Raw genomic sequence first — 17,893 nt, 5'->3', positions numbered from 1 at the left:
CTTGCAATACATACTATAGGCTACATATTTACATTGTCACACTAAGTTAGCATTAGAAAAGTTTAGTATGGTCCTGTATAAAGATTAACAGAAAAGATTGACAGAAATATATCTATATATGAGCTTGTGTCCATTTTTTTGTTTGGTGCAGTGAACAGATCTCTTGTCTTTTTAGGGTCAAAATAGCATTACATTTTAATTTGTTGTTGTGTTTGAGGGGTTTCATTTGCCATAATATGGTTAATTTTGTTTGTCAGTATTATTCTGGTTCAGAGCATTACTGATGAGTGTTATTAGATGTTGTTATTATCTTAACTATATTAAACAGCAAAAAAAACGAATACCTTAAAATTGGTGTTATTGTTTGGTTTTCAGCTTATTTCATGGATCAAACAAGGCTATTGTTTTAACATAAATTACCTTATCCGACATACTGTAATGGTCATATTTAAACGTGGCGGGCTGCACAAGATAAAGAGGAGGGCCACATGTGGCCCCTGGCCCTCCAGTTGCCCATCCCTGATTTAGGGATTTTCAAATTTACAATAAATGGACATTTAAATCTATTAAATCTATTTGATTGTTGGTTTTGATTGTTGGGTAAAGATAAGGGTTAGCCTTTCAGAGGCATGTTGTCATGAATGTTCAAACACTTGTAAATAGTAATTATTTGAGTTATATTACGTTATTTAAAATGATTTATTCTACCCGAATGGGTGCGATGTAGGTATTAAATTTTATTTGAAGTGGTATTAAAAAGGTCATTGTGAATAGGTATATATATATATACCCTATATATACACTGTAAATATATACACTTTAAATATGATTATTTATTTGTTTATTTGGTTTTTTTTTCAATATAAAATGAGATCTGTGTGAGACTTGGAAAAACTCTATAAGGAAAACTAAAGAAAGAGTTTTTTAATATTTTTATTTAATAAAAAATGTAATGAATAAATATTACTTAATTATCAAATGAATTATAACATTTTAAGGATTTATCAAGATCACAGAATGGCCTTGTAAAAAAAATATTTCTAAAGACTATAAATCTACATTTAACTTAAAAATTTTATAATTTACAGTTATAAATATTACAAAATAAAATGGTAAAAAAAGTTTTGATAATTTGCAATAACTATCTCCACAACTGCACGTTAAAAGCGTTATTCCTCTTTAGAGACTTATTTGTTTCAAATAACGATGTGTAAAATAGCACCCCAGCTGTGTATTAGTTTACAGTCACATGGTTTGAATTTCAGACTATTTAAACTGCTGTGGCGTCCTTCCTGCATTTACAAGCGTACAGTAGCTTAGCCATCTGTCCTGAGGAATCTGTATATGCTGCAATGTAAAAGCCTTAAGAAACAATGTTAGTCTACTGATATGCCATTTTTGTCTTCCCATACTGTATCTGTAGGGTTATGCCGCATCCCTGGATGACCCTGAACTCATCTATCTGATCCCACCGTCTTTAGAACACAAAAAGGAAGTCCTTTTTGGAAATCTACACGAAATCTACGAGTTTCACCACAAGTAAGGGAATGATTCACTTTAATACAGATGTCAGTTTGTGAAACAGCAACCCAGACATTGACCCAGATACTCCACTCCCCCACCCCAACCCCCCTCCTGGATGCCCTCACATTCCTACCATGGCTTGCTGACTGACAACTGGTTAGACTGGTTCCTTGCGATAGCTGAAACATTGCTACATATCCACAACCTGTGGATAAATAAAAGTTATTTCATCACCTTTACAGATCTCCGCATAATAATGTTGCACACAATTAATGAAAAGGTTTTAGAAAGGTAGTGGCGTATATCTGTAGTGGGGCGTGGAGAGGGTGTGAAAATGTATCCTATCTTTAGTCACCCGTAGGGGTTGCCAGACCTGTTGTTTGACTGTCTTTACACTGACAGGTTCTCTTCTGGTGCTTTGTCTCCCACGTGGTATATAGTTTCAGAGTTTGGACAATAGCGAAATCTATAGCAGACCCCCAGAGCTCTGTCATGTGCCTCCCTCATGTGCTGGTGCCCAGCACCTGTTTATATGTTGCGTCAATCAGATGCTAGTAAACAACAGCGCAACGCTGCCCGTCACTTCTAGCCGTAACCTGGCTGGGGTGCTTTTATCCTTATTGAAACTCAATCTGTCAGCATGTCAGTAATGAAGGGTTTGGCTTCCAATGCGCTATTGTGTCTGTGGTGTCATTGTTAAAAGGGCAGATTCATAGGTTTGGTTAAGATTTAATTGCATTACATAGTTTTAAATGATCTCTTACCGGAATCACTTAGTATCAATGGACCTGTATGACGAAATTAGGGGTGTCCTCGACTAAGGATTTACACATTCGAATCGATAAAGTGACCAAAACTGTCTTTTTTTTAATAATGTGTTTTATTGATTTTCACTTTTCTTTTTGTACAAACACACACACTCAACAACAACAAAACAAAGACAAAAAAACAGCACCTTCAGCTCACATTAAAGGAAAGAAAAAAAATACACATTAGATTTCAATATGTATGTTTATACTAGTCAGGAAACAAAAAGGGGATAATAATGATGTGTAGACATTAAATAATATTAGAATTACCACTAACAAAGTCAGCCCATAAGCCTTATCTACATTAATCCTCTTTTTAAGAAGAAACCAAAACTGTCTTTCAAGCAGGGACGTGCACAGGGGGGTTGCTCAGGTTGCCCGGGCAACTGCCCATATGCCCTTCTCGACTCAAGTTGCCCTTCCGAGGTGGAAAAAAATAAATTGTACTTTTACTTCGTTTACACTATGCAGCGTTCCTTCGTTACTGTATTTTAATTAATTACGAAATTTGTATTTTATTTTTAAATTGCTATCTTGTGTTTCTGGCGTATTCGCGAATTAATGACTCGTTTGAGTCGATTCCTTACAAAGTGTTGCAAATAAACGAGTCTTTTGAGTCGATTCTTTACAAAGCGAATGGGCCAAACGTTTAAATTGGTTCGCGAATCAGTTTGAATGATTTGTTCAGATCGCTGCAAAAACGGAATCGTTCGAAGCTGTTTCACTCGTAACCTATGTAGAAACACGCAGAATATTACCAGTGTTGGCTGACGTGGAAATGAATTTACCAATCTTTTAACTAAAAGCAAAACTTCACACATGTACCCGCCATTACATACACGCGACCTGTTCGTCGTCAGACACAGTTAAACGCGTGCAACCTCCAGAAGCATTGCAGCACAGATTGAAGAAAATCCATCGATGATTGACGTCTGATTCGCTGTATACTGTACTGTATGATGTAAGTGATTCTCACAAAACACACGTGACATGACAACGTAAGAAAACATAAGTGTTGTCTCAAATCATTTTTATGTAAGTGTAAACTGTCAATGTCCTCAGACCATCTTAGGAGATTCCAACTTTATACATATGCAAAACTGTTGTCAGTTTACTTGTCTGATATTTCAGCTATAAGCTACATCAACATTGAGACTAGAGTTAATTTGTTAATTTGAAATGCTTGTCTATTCTGTGTTTGTATTCTTTTTTCTGTACTGTTTGTGTATGTTGCAGTTTATACTGTAGAAGTGCCCTTCATAAGTATTCTTCTGTTTGTTGTGGAGTCAAGAAATGTCTAAACATTAAAAGATGAACATGAGTCAAAAGTACAGAATCTGTCACATTATTTTTTTTATGGTCACTTAGCTGTGTCCTGATTGTTTATACATGAAAAGCATAAAATGTGTAGGATCAGTTTGATTCACGTATGTGCATTTGTGTACAACATACATAAGTCAGCATTTAATGCTGTTGTTCTTTGTTGTTAAAGCATGTATGTGTTGAAACATAAACAAAGGTTAATAAAATGTGACATTCTAAACTTCTGACATACTGATATTTATCTTACCAATTTTTGGTCTCCATAGCAAACAGAAAAATCTTGTCTTTACAGTTCTGATACTTATGGAGGGCACTGTATTGTGTGTGTGTGTGTGTGTGTGTGTGTGTGTGTGTGTATATCTAGATTTATTTTTTCATGAGTAACTAGTAACTCGCTACTTGAGTATTATTTTCATTGCATACTTTTTACTTCTACTTGAGTAATTATTTATTTAGTTACTTGTATTTTTACTTGAGTAAAGTTTTTGGCTACTCTTTCCACCTCTGTTAAAATCTTCATGAATCTAGGCTGAGTTTGCCACAGTTAAGCCTAAATAATCAGACAGATAGCAGCTAGCTACAGCTTGGAGACAAGCAGCCTAGGCTACAATTTTTTTGGTAGGCATTAGGCAAACATGTTTGCTGATTTTAATAAAGACCATGTTATTCTCAGTCCTTCATATAGGCCGTGAGTTAAAAAAAATTTTTTGGGGGGGTGCCCTTTATTTAAGTCAGAGCAACTGCCCCTAAAAATTCCTGTGCACGTCCCTGCTTTCAAGTGATGAACAAAGACAAAACTGACGATGCATTTATATAATTTTTTTAAGGTAAAATGTAAGGCAACATAAACATTTGTGTAATCATTCCTCATAACATTTTAAAGCCACGATCTACAGAACATCACACAAAGATATAACAAAAAAAAAATGGATAATTAAGCCTAAAAAATATTACAAATGTGATCCTGCTTTGGAACCCCCACCCACAATTCAGTGTTTTTATTTAATTTTACGATTTAGCGTCAAAGCACTCATGACCAAAAAAAAACGACAAATGACATTTTGTGATTGTTAATGTAAGTGATAAAAACTAAGCTTTATATACAATTCATTAAATGTTAAAGCTATGGTCTACGATTTCAAAGATTGTTCATTATTAATAACCTTGTTTAGATGCTGGTTATGGTTCTACGATAAAATTGTAACAATATGAAGAGAAAAAAGAATTAAAAAAAATCGATTTACTCTATTGGGTGTACAGCGGCAGAGAACTTGACCAATGTAAGCTGTCCGGCCGGACAGCTTACATTGGTCGACTGCTCTCATCCAATCCCCGCTCCACTTGAAACTCCACCTTGCGCTCGCTTCTCCACCCCGCCCCGCCCGCGACATGTAATTTCTGACAGTGTATGGTAGCTAGCAAAGTAGCAACAGCTCACAAATGGAGAAAAAACAAACCGATAGCAGCAAGCGGCCCCTGCTTGGAAGAAAGAGAAAGTCTGTAGAAGAAAGAGCAGAGATATAAACAGAGACTCAAACGCCGGACTCAAAGTCGAATTAATATAGGGTCTGCCATTGACCGTTGGAGGAAGCTTCAGGGAGATATGGGACTGAAAACAGACGCTGACACGGCTGACTTTTTGTTGAGTAGCTACGCATTTATTTATACTTTTATGGTGTGCGGTGTTACATAAATATCTTTATGTCTGACAACATGCTAATGGCGGACTTTTTGTTGAGCAGCTATGCATTTATTTATACTTTTATGGTGTGAGGTGTAACGTAAATATCTTTAGATCAGTCTCACAACATGCTTATGCTGCCGGTTTTAACCATTTGAACAAGAACAAGATGCGCTGTGTGCTGCTATAACAATTACTCAAAACCTTATCAATACTAACTAATAATTATTGTGCAATTAATGTGCGCTTGGTAGCACTTTTGACCAGGGGAAACAAGGTTCAGGAGGGGAAACGTATGCCAAACGTTGTTGTGAAAGTAAATAACGTATTTATATACATAATTGTAAGTGTTCATTCCTTCAAGGCTTTATGTGTTTACTGCTCTGTAAATCTCTGTTCCGATGTTTACTACCGGTGATCACAGCTTGACTGAGTGACGTTGTTCAGGTCGTTTCCCGGTGGGAGGGATGAAGTAGCACAGAGGGGCGGGATGAGTTTTTTAAAACTTACTAACCGTCTCAGGCTTTCTCGACCGATTTTCAACATCGTAGACTACAGCTTTAATTTATAACAAGAAAAACGCTGAAATTAATTGTTTTATAGACACTAGGCATTATTATTTAGCACAGAAATACCTGCTTGCTTTGACCTTGATCATCTCTATTCACTTAAGGTACAGAAACAACTGATGATTCCTATATTATTTATTTCAGGAATCTCTTTGCTATCATTTGAAAGTGAACACCGACCATAATATTCAGGGGTGTGATTCTTCCGGATAAATCCGGAATTCCGGCTTTTCCGACCTGAAAATGAGGCTTTCGTGAATCATGCAAATCCAATTTTTTTGTGTGTAGGGGGGGAGGGGGGGGGGGGTTGCAAGGCACCGTTATAAATGACCTCATATCACTCCGCAAGTAGTTTATTTATTTGTCACGATCGAAAGCAGAGCTCACCAAAAAGCTTGCAGTCGGATCACCGGCGTGTGGTGTTGGCTGCGAATTAAAAAAAAATAATGCGTTCGCCTACAAATAGAATGAGAGAAACACATCTTTCACTCTCAACCAAACTAACAAACTAGCCAATCAGAGGTAGAATGGGGAGGGGTCTTTGATGTGTGGCTGAGATCCAGCTGCAGATGCCGCGCGGCTGCGGAAAAGTCACAACAAGTTGTCAGCAGGATGAAGATTAAGTAAATGAAGCCTAGCCTAGGTAAGACGACCTTATATATAAAGGACTTAAATCAGTGGCGCTGGGCTTGGATAGAAGGAATAGGCAGAGACAAACAGCAAAATTAAGAGAACCTGCCAGGTGTTTGCTGCTTTGACAAAACTGTCCGTTTCAAATCAAGCTATGCCAGTAATGTAAATATCAGATTTCTCGTCGAGGTGAAATGCTGTCTCGCAATATCAATATAAAGTTGCGTTTGTGTCAAAACGTTTGCTTGCATTATTATTCTGTAATCACTTACGTTAACGCACGCATATACACGAATCAGATCCAACGTCATCCTGACGAACACACGCCTGTATTTGCTCCTCTTAATGGTTTGTGAATCTTGCGATTACAGAATAATATAATGACAAACAAACACATTCATGGATCTGGTTTGCCCATGTGCGTGTGTGTGTGTGTGAAACGCGTAGCTCAACTGTGCCAAAAGAACTATGCAAAAGACAAATGCACTTGACTGCCTTTCCAGAAAGTCACAACATTTGAATAACTTTAGTGTTACAGTATCCACTTTAAATTCAGCGTGTTGTAATCAATAATTAATCTGTATTATTACACGGCTCTCTGGAATGCTTGATTCTGATTGGTCAGTTGAGACATTTGCAGGTTCGTTCTTTTCGAATAATAACCGCTCCAAAATAATAACGCATAGCCGGTGCTACTTTTACGAGTAAGATCGCTCCGCGCCAATAAAGATCAATAAAGATTACTGTCTGTTTGGCGCCATCTTGTGACAAACACTGGACAACCACGACAAGACACAGAGAGCTTACTGAGACTGAACTTGACAAAATAGAGCATGACAGCTACGAAGCCAACACACAAAAAAATACAGAATGGGCATTAAAACTTCTCAAAGACTGGCTAAAAGAGAAAAAAATGGAGACAGACAAGTATGAAGCAGAGGATCTTAATAAGGTATTACGATCATTTTATGCATCTGTGCAAAGTTTCGCGGAAGGATAAAAATGTTAATTTAAAACAAATATGCCAATAAAATGTTTCAAATTCATATTCATGTCCAGTTTTTTTTCTTATGTGACAAGTAGCCGTGTAATAAGCGGGATAATGTAGAGTCAGCCGGTAGTTATCGGGAAATAAGCCCCTTCAGTGTGATACAAGACCCTCCGCTTCGCGTCGGGTCCTGATCACACTGTCGGGGCTTATTTCCCGATAACTACCGGCTGCCTCTACATTATCCCTTACTTAAATGCCCCCACTAATTATTCTATAAACATTAAACATGTTTTGACCAATGACAAATCTCATTTATCAAGTTGTGTATGTGGCTTGTGTGCCTTATTATTATTACCATATGCAACCAAAGATTTTACTAAAAGGGCACACATTTATTTACAAAAACATAAAAATCCTCATAGATCTAGTTACTTATTTTTACTCTTAAAATGCACCACACTGATATATTTACCTTTAAATGCACAAAGTGACTGATTTTGTTCAGTCTGAAACAGTGGCAAGGCTACATAATGGTCAGGGTGGCACTTGCCCACGCAGATTGACGATTGGCCACTCAGATCAATAAATTTTGAGCTCAAATTATATTTCAACTGTATTTCATTTTATAGTGTGTGTGCGTGTGCGTGAGTGCATGCGTATATATGTCGCCACGTCATGGTAGGTGTGCCATATATTTTCCTGCTTTTTTGTCCTTTGCCAATCACACCTATGAATATTAAATCACAAGTAAGACAGTCGTGTCAGGCATATATTAGTTTCTGTGCAGATATTTTCCGTGTCATAACTGAAATTTAAAGAAACGGCTTACCTGTTTTGTAGTTTAACTTTTGAAAAGAAAACCACCCTGTTTTAAATACATTTTAAAACTTATACCCGTAGAAAAACATCCATTTTTTATGTTTAGTTTGATGAACTCCTAAATATGAGACGCAGGCAACGCCTACTTTAAGCTTCAAAAACGATCTTCACAAACCAATGTTTTTTTTTATGGTCTATGGCAACTACTGATAAACAAAGCAGAAGTAGCACAGCAACCAAAGTGCTCGGCTGAAGAAAGCTGGAAGTCGGCTGAAAAAAAGCTGGCAGTCCACCGGGAGTTTTCAGCCGTGTAAAAAAGCTTTGGTGTGCACTCCCCCTCTCTCATTTTGTCTTTCAAAGAAGAATGAAAGTCATATTGGTTGTTGTTTTTTTTGGGTGAACTTCCTATATGTAAAGTCCTATATGTTTTGTCTCCCATGGCTTTGAACATTAACTTTCAAGTTTTACCTGTACGTCACCTTCACTTTTGCTGTGTTTTATTCCCTAACCGCTCCTTATTCTTTTGGCTCATGTTTTCGTTCGACCCGCTGTGCAGGACGTTCCTGAAAGAGTTGAACTCCTAAATATGAGACGCAGAGCACCTAGCGCGTTCGGCTAAATTGCATCATGGCCAGAAAGCAAACAGCGCAATATCAATGCAACGAGAAGCAATCCAAAATGTACAGACTTAAATTAGATCAGAATTTACGTTTATAATAAATCATTTTTTAAATAAAATAAAATAAGGTCAGAAGTAGCAAGGTGCAGAACAAATTATGTGCAAAATGCCTGAAGTGCATCAGATAACCCAGAGTGATTTATAAATAAAATAAAGAAATTATTAAAAGAACAAAAGTATAACCAGAATTCCCAGCTTTGTCTTTTAAATGTAGAAACAAAGAGGCAATGGTTTATTAACATAGAAACCTCTTATGGACGTGTAGCCCCTTCACAGCGGTTGTTGGATTTATTAACGCATTTTAAAAATATTTATTGAAAGCTACTTCTTCACATATTATTTGCATAGCATTATAATAATATGCTGTATATTAATATATTGGGAGAAAGCTGTTATATGTAAAATCAGATAATGTGCACCCATATACGGCCAAAATTGAATGATCATCTTTTCATAACACTTCTGCAAAGATTCGACTGTGAGATTGGTAGTCGAATCAGGCTTCTCCTATCGATGCATCGAATCTTCGACTATTTGGGGTCACCCCTAGACGAAATAGAAGTTTGATGAAATGTTGATGCAGATCTTCATTTCATGAATGATGACTAGGAGTGTTTAAGCTGCAAGAATTAACAAAACACAACACTATTCTGTATCAATATTTCACTGGTATATTCATATTATTATACTGTACCCTACTGTACATTTCACGTCTCCAAATGACAGTGAAGAAGAGGTTATTTTTTTAAATCTTAGCAGCCACACCAAAGCTTTTATGCCGGCGGCCAACGCATGTTTTCAATTGTTTACAAGCCGGTTCTCGGCGATGCGACGGCAGGCAACGCCTACTTTAAGCTTCAAAAACGATCTTCACAAACCAATGGTTGACGTCGTGGACACGACGTCCATATTTTTTATGGTCTATGGCAACGACTGATAAACAAAGCAGAAGTAGCACAGCAACCAAAGTGCTCGGCTGAAGAAAGCTGGAAGTCGGCTGAAAAAAAGCTGGCAGTCGGCGTCCACCGGGCGTTTTCAGCCGTGTAAAAAAGCTTTGGTGTGCACTCCCCCTCTCAATAAACAGTGCTGCCACTGTTATTTCTCTCATTTTGTCTTTCAAAGAAGAATGAAAGTCATATTGGTTGTTTTTTTTGGGTGAACTTCCTATATGTAACGTCCTAGATGTTTTGTCTCCCATGGCTTTGAACATTAACTTTCAAGTTTTACCTGTACGTCACCTTCACTTTTGCTGTGTTTTATTCCCTAACCGCCCCTCATTCTTTTGGCTCATGTTTTCATTCGACCCGCTGTGCAGGACGTTCCTGAAAGAGTTGAACTCCTTAATATGAGACGCAGAGCACCTAGCGCGTTCGGCTAAATTGCATCATGGCCAGAAAGCAAACAGCGCAATATCAATGCAACGAGAAGCAATCCAAAATGTACAGACTTAAATTAGATCAGAATTTATGTTTATAATAAATCATTTTTTAAAATAAAATAAAATAAGGTCAGAAGTAACAAGGTGCAGAACAAATTATGTGCAAAATGCCTGAAGTGCATCAGATAACCCAGAATGATTTATAAATAAAATAAAGAAATTATTAAAAGAACAAAAGTATAACCAGAATTCCCAGCTTTGTCTTTTAAATGTAGAAACAAAGAGGCAATGGTTTATTAACATAGAAACCTCTTATGGACGTGTAACCCCTTCACAGCGGTTGTTGGATTTATTAACGCATTTTAAAAATATTTATTGAAAGCTACTTCTTCACATATTATTTGCATAGCATTATAATAATATGCTGTATATTAATATATTGGGAGAAAGCTGTTATATGTAAAATCAGATAATGTGCACCCATATACGGCCAAAATTGAATGATCATCTTTTCATAACACTTCTGCAAAGATTCGACTGTGAGATTGGTAGTCGAATCAGGCTTCTCCTATCGATGCATCGAATCTTCGACTATTTGGGGTCACCCCTAGACGAAATAGAAGTTCGATGAAATGTTGATGCAGATCTTCATTTCATTACATGAATGATGACTAGGAGTGTTTAAGCTGCAAGAATTAACAAAACACAACACTATTCTGTATCAATATTTCACTGGTATATTCATATTATTATACTGTACCCTACTGTACATTTCACTTCTCCAAATTAAAGTGAAGAAGAGGTTATTTTTTAAAATCTTTGCAGCCACACCAAAGCTTTTACGCCGGCGGCCAACGCATGTTTTCAATTGTTTCCAAGCCGGTTCTCGGCGATGCGACTGCAGGCAACGCCTACTTTAAGCTTCAAAAACGATCTTCACAAACCAATGGGTGATGTCGTGGACACGACGTCCATATTTTTTATGGTCTATGGCAACGACTGATAAACAAAGCAGAAGTAGCACAGCAACCAAAGTGCTCGGCTGAAGAAAGCTGGAAGTCGGCTGAAAAAAAGCTGGCAGTCCACCGGGCGTTTTCAGCCGTGTAAAAAAGCTTTGGTGTGCACTCCCCCTCTCAATAAACAGTGCTGCCACCGTTATTTCTCTCATTTTGTCTTTCAAAGAAGAATGAAAGTCATATTGGTTGTTTTTTTTGGGTGAACTTCCTATATGTAACGTCCTAGATGTTTTGTCTCCCATGGCTTTGAACATTAACTTTAAAGTTTTACCTGTACGTCACCTTCACTTTTTCTGTGTTTTATTCCCTAACCGCTCCTCATTCTTTTGGCTCATGTTTTCGTTCGACCCGCTGCGCAGGACGTTCCTGAAAGAGTTGGAAAACTGTGCGGAAAATCCACAGTTGGTGGGGACGTGTTTTTTAAAGCGGGTGAGTCACATCACACAGTAATTTGAGGTAGGTGTCTGCAAATTGTGAAGGGGAATCCCATGGTTTTTCTTCTTCCTCTTACAGAAGGAAGAGTTGCAGATCTATGAGAAGTATTGTCAGAATAAGCCCCGTTCTGAAGCATTGTTGCGGCAATGTGGGGACAGTATGTTTTTCCAGGTGAGACCTATAACCATGTTATTTCAGCTGCATACAGTAGTCTACCTCACTAAAGAACTTTCATCTGAACATTTGCACAAAGTTAACAAATTAGGCACAATATTTGCATGTGCATGTCAGGGCTGTAACCACCATAAACACCGAAAGCAACATTTTCCCTAATATTAAAATTTCAGTGGCAGATTCTTAGACTATTTACATGTGTTGCCTTAAGTTACTACATTTAGTTCAACATCATTATTTTGCAGAATACACACTGTTTTTAAAATGGTCAATTTCTCATGCAGGAATGTCAGAAAAGATTGGACCACAAGCTCTCTTTAGATGCGTACCTTCTAAAACCTGTGCAGAGAATCACCAAATACCAGCTGATGCTAAAGGCAAGTCTTGATATCTTTATAGTGTTTAAAAACATAAAGGAAACTTATTTTAAATAATCGCATGTACATACATACACAAACAAACACATATTAAGTATGTGTTTATATATTTAACTGTATATTTAGGTATTTAACAGATGCTATTATATAAAAGTGATGGAAAAGGCAAAGTGATTCGTCATACGGAGGCAATAATATAACATGTGCTATACAAAGTTACTTTTGTTTGTAACGTTTTATACGTTAGTTTATTTGTTGTTGTTATTATTAGGCCCTGTTTTTAGCATGTTTCTGAAAAGTATTCTTGAAAAAAAAAAAAAAATTCTTTGAAAATATCAAAAGAAGGGGACGTTTTTTAGGATTTACTTACAGGTTTGTTTGGTTTCATTGGTGTGTCATGATTCTGCCCTCTGGTCCTTGTTTTACTACTAGTCGTAAGGTCGGATCATGACAGGTCCATGTTTTGTTTTGGTAGCACATGGCCTTTTGTTTGGGCTGTTTGAGGCCGCTCCCTCGTCTTCTCGTTAATTATCCTACTATTGTTTGATTCTTGTCACCTGTTGTCCTCATTAGTTCTCCCCTATTTGCTCTTGTGTTTAAAGTCTTGTGCCGATTGGTTTTGTTACATGCCTCATGTCAAGATATTGTGAAGAAGTGATAAAACACTGAAACAATGATTTATTCAATTTTTTTAAGGGAAGTGGTTGCAATCAATTTATTTAAGCTACATTTAAACAAAAAAGATTAGTAAAGTAAAATCAAATAAAAACTTTTGTTTAAATGTAGCTTAAATAAATTGATTGCAACCACTTACCTTAAAAAATTGAGTAAACTTTTTCAGTGTATAGTGTCAAGTTATTTGTTTCATTACTCTAGTCTGTTTAATGTTGTGTTTATCTTGTTCACCTTGTTTTACCCTCTTTTGTTTCATTTAATGAAGTCTGTTTATTGTTAAAGTCCGAGCTTGGGTCCATATCAAGCAAATCCTGACATAGAGAGGACATCTCAGACTAAGCTAAAGACCTTTTTTCTTTAAAATCTAAGTTATTTATTTATTTTTAATTAAAGGCCACATATACATAGTTCACTTTTACAGGGTGTTTGGTCATAAATTTTTGTTGGCTGTATGTATGTGAAAACAACCTTACAATGAAAAAAATCCACCATCTCTTTTTTTTACTCCATTTAAGCAAAGCAGTCTCATTAGACGTGCTGTTTTATTCTCTTCTTAATGTAACATCACAAAAACAAAGCACTAGTGTTGTAGTTCTCAAGACCGGTCTCAAGACCACTTTTTAAAAGTCTTGGTCTCGTCTTGGAATCGACCGCATTTTTACTCTGTCTCATCTCGGTCTCAGACAAAGAGGACTCTGAATTTTATTTCACGAACATCCAAGACCACAAATGATGGTACACTGCAAAAAAATGATTTTTAAGAAAAAAAATTCTTAGTATTTTTGTCTTTTTTTCAGTAAAAATATCTAAAAATTCTTAAATTAAGATGTTTTTTCTTGATGAAAAAAAAACGACCCAAGAAAATAAATCTAGTTTTTAGAGCAAAAATATCACATTTTAGTGATTTTGTGAAAAAAAATCTGCCAATGGGGTAAGCAATTTTTTCTTGAAATTTTTTTGAATTTAGTATTTAAGAAAAAAGTTCAAGATTTTTTTTCTTACCCCATTGGCAGATTTTTTGCTTGTTTTATTCACAAAATCACTTACATTTTATATTTATGCTCTAAAAACTAGCCTTTTTTTCTTGGGTAGTTTTGCTCATCAAGAAAAAGCATCTTAATTTAAAAAAATGTAAACAAAATGTAGACAAAAATACTAAGAACATTTTTTCTTGAAAATAATTTTTTGCAGTACACATCACAAATGTATTTTTATCATTAATTTTATGCAGTTTATTCAGGTTATGATGTTGGCATTGTTTAAGTTTCTCCCAATGCCAGTTTTTCAAATTTTATTACTAAAAACACCTCCATTGTGTTCAGTGGATGGCAAGCCATGTAAAGACAGTTCAGATTAAATGGATAAGTTGATTTCAGCTCTTCAGTGTTTGTTCACTTTTATTTGCTTATATACAAAGATCAATTCCCACATATCTGCAATGCCTTTGATTATTTTATCAACTTCTCTGATGGCACACACACACACACACACACACACACGCACGCACGCACGCACGCACGCACGCACACACACATAGACAAGAAGTGCCTAATAATATGCATATTCCACATTTTATCATAAGTGTTTTAATGCAGTGACTTGCACTGGTCTTGGTCTCGGCCTGTCTTGGTCATGACTTGGTCTCGGTTTAGGTGGTCTTGACTACAACACTACAAAGCACCACCCACATCCACTGACTGGTTAATTTTGCACAAAAGATTTTCTAAAGGGGTTTTTGGCACATTGTAGCGCTAATCTGGCTAAAGATATTATTGTCTCAGAATGTATTCACAGGAATCAGATCAAGTTTTAACCAAAAGCACAGACTGTTTGTTGGTAAGGGAATGGGGAGCAGTAGCTTATTTGCATTTTAAGGTACAGACATGAAAAGGGGGCATTTTGGGCATGCTATAACAAATGATCTGTGGGGTATTTTGAGCTGGAACTTCATTCATTCTAGGCACTTAAATTCCACCTTAAGTCATTTTTTTTACATATTTTCCTGTATTTGTGAAGGCATTTTGAAAGACCTGTACAAACACGTTATTTAATGTACCCATTGTATATTTTACAGGAGATGCTGAAGTGCAGTAAGAACTCAGAGGGCACAGTTGAGCTGGAGGAAGCTTTGGCTACAATGCTAGATATCATTAAATCTGTCAACGACTCCATGCATCAGATTGCCATCACTGGTTTTGAGGTTTCTGCACTTTACGTTACATTTACTTGAATGGTTGATTAATATACTTTAAGTTTTTAATGACCAATGCCATTAGCAGGGAAGAAGTGAGGCGGATATGAAGCCAATATGACACAAATGTAATTACAGAAAATGAACTAAATTAGTATTTATTGTGCATAAAATATATGCAATATATTCGGCCATACATTTACATGTTGGGAGTGCACTGTATCAGAAACAAGGAACAACTAAAAGCTAAAAGTGAAGTCTCGTTTTTAAAATTGTTACATTTTTTAGAAAAATGTAGTATGTAGCCCAGGAGATTTTTTGTGGCAATGGGCATGCATACATGTATGAGTCAAATAAGCTTTGCTTTGCAAGGCTGTGTGTTCGACCGTGCATGTACTGTGTGTTAGCGTACATGTTAAAAAACGGACTATACTAGGTGCTTTACATTACATACAGTACAGTATTGGCATACCGTAGGCTACTGTAAGACATAACCTAACCACTTTTAGGACAACATGTGTCAGAATAAATATTTAGTAAATCTTTTTTGTGTGTGTTTCTGTATGCATATATATCTTTTAGGGCAATCTGAATGATTTGGGCAAACTACTGATGCAAGGGTCCTTCAACGTTTGGACGGACCACAAGAAAGGTCACAGCAAAGTGAAGGACCTGGCCCGGTTTAAACCCATGCAAAGACATCTCTTTCTCTACAACAAAATGATTTTGTTTTGCAAGAAACGTGAGGAGACATCTGATGGTCATGAAAAAAACCCTTCCTACAGCTTCAAGCACTCTTTAAAGGTGGGACGTACATCATTATTGTTTAAAGTGTTAATTTCTGGTTTTACTACATATCTACATTGTATAGTGTTCAGGGCAAATTTTGGCATCTTTCTGCTTGTTTTGTTAAATGGATACGAATGCATGCTTGCATAAAAAATGATGGCCCCGTATTTACAGTATATCAGCAGTAGGATATAAAAATGCTGAATCTCAAAAAAAAAATGTTTACCGACAAAATGTATTGTGTTGTGTTTATGTAAAGATGAGTTCAGTGGGAATCACAGAAAATGTAAAGGGAGACATCAAAAAATTTGAAATCTGGTACAACGGCAGGGAGGAAGTTTACATTATCCAGGTAAGGCACAATGGAAGAGGTTTAATTACTATGACAAAATTGTGTTAAATTGGTAGGCTCCAACAATTTAAGATCACAAGCAAAAGCGAACTTACTAGTTTTAAAATGCTATTACAAATTTGATTCTGTGTGAATGAATGAACTAAAAAAATCAACTTGAATTTCTGTTTGAATGTCTCATTGGAAGCGGGACAACCTGACTGGTGACCACTACTGTAAAATAAAAAAATCATGTTTCTTGTGTTTTATCAGGGAAAGGTTTATGAAAACTGTCCCAGTTCTTATCTTTTAAATCTAATCTGTGTGATATTTCGAGTAAATCCTGTTGTTCCATCTCTGGACCATGGGAGGGAACTGTTGTCTCATAGCAGGAAGACCCCAGTGTGTCTCTCTGTGCTCTTTCAGGCCGCGTCAATGGATGTAAAGAACACATGGGTTTCGGAAATCCGTAAAGTCCTGACGAGCCAGCTGCAAGCTTGCCGAGGTAAAGACCATTTACACCTCCTCCCCTAATGGATCCTCAGACTACACTGTCAGAAAAATTTTACAAAACTATACATTCTCTGTCACTGGGGTGGCACCATTTTTGTACCTTTATCGATATGCAATACATCGAAATGGATTACCTTTTAGGGGAACAATATTATACCCTAAGGACTTATTGTGTACCAATTATGTACCAGTTAAATATTAGGGGTACAAAACAGTAAATGGGACCTTTAAAGGCACACAAAAGATGCTTATGGTACATTAATGTACCCCAAAAGAGAAATGTTTGGGATTTAATATGTGTGGCATGTCATGTCAAAATATGTGTTGGGTGTGTCATGGGAACCTATGTGCCTGCTGCATATGCGAAAGAGCACCTATTTCATTGCTAAAAAAACTATGTTATTTTGTGTATTTGGTAAAATACATAATGTTTCCGTGGTTTATGGTTAAAAACACATTATTTTCCACTTACCGTACATTTTTGTAGCTCTAGATTTCCCTCTTTTCCTGAAATGCACAGGTTTTGTACAAAACTGTCCCTGATTGGCCAGCTAACCTGTACATTGTAAATGGCCTCAATAACTATGCAGCCAGCAGGAAATATGATGATCATTACCATGTTTAAAAGATTTGCTTACAGTGCAATGCTAACAGGAGTTAACTTACAGGCTGTGGGCTCTATCTTACACCCAGTGCAAAAGTGTCTTTTGTTAGTTTCCACCCTGAGCAATTATCATTTTCACGTTTAGCGCCATGTTGTTTAAATAGCAAATGCACCTATGGGCGTTCTGGTCTGAAAACGAGGTGTGTTCAGGCGCATTGTTGGCGTGTTGCTATTTTGAGGCAACTAAAATAGACTACGCCAAACCTGGCCTAAAGTCTAAAGTCAATGGCGCAATATGTTTTTTTGTTATTTAAAGAGCACATTAGGAATATGCGCCTAAACGGGACGACAACGCGGGTTTGCTTATCACATACATGAATGCGCA

The 17,893-nt window shown here is 36.7% G+C and overlaps 1 protein-coding gene across 16 annotated transcripts in view; it reads left to right on the top strand.

Moving 5' to 3' along the window:
- Positions 1 to 17,893, top strand: part of mcf2l2 (MCF.2 cell line derived transforming sequence-like 2) — a 116,896-nt gene that overhangs the window by 77,400 nt on the left and 21,603 nt on the right. For all 16 annotated transcript variants that reach the window (XM_065241578.2, XM_065241580.2, XM_065241574.2 and 13 more), the window contains exons 17-24: positions 1,424 to 1,539; positions 11,779 to 11,848; positions 11,933 to 12,025; positions 12,313 to 12,405; positions 15,155 to 15,280; positions 15,854 to 16,075; positions 16,320 to 16,412; positions 16,818 to 16,896. In XM_065241578.2, the coding sequence (XP_065097650.1) occupies positions 1,424 to 1,539; positions 11,779 to 11,848; positions 11,933 to 12,025; positions 12,313 to 12,405; positions 15,155 to 15,280; positions 15,854 to 16,075; positions 16,320 to 16,412; positions 16,818 to 16,896 (892 nt within the window). The remainder of the gene's footprint in view (positions 1 to 1,423; positions 1,540 to 11,778; positions 11,849 to 11,932; positions 12,026 to 12,312; positions 12,406 to 15,154; positions 15,281 to 15,853; positions 16,076 to 16,319; positions 16,413 to 16,817; positions 16,897 to 17,893) is intronic.

The sequence above is a fragment of the Paramisgurnus dabryanus genome, chromosome 14 (genome assembly GCF_030506205.2).
Source record: "Paramisgurnus dabryanus chromosome 14, PD_genome_1.1, whole genome shotgun sequence".
Lineage (NCBI taxonomy): Eukaryota > Metazoa > Chordata > Actinopteri > Cypriniformes > Cobitidae > Paramisgurnus > Paramisgurnus dabryanus.
This window is presented reverse-complemented; position numbering and strand designations above follow the sequence as displayed.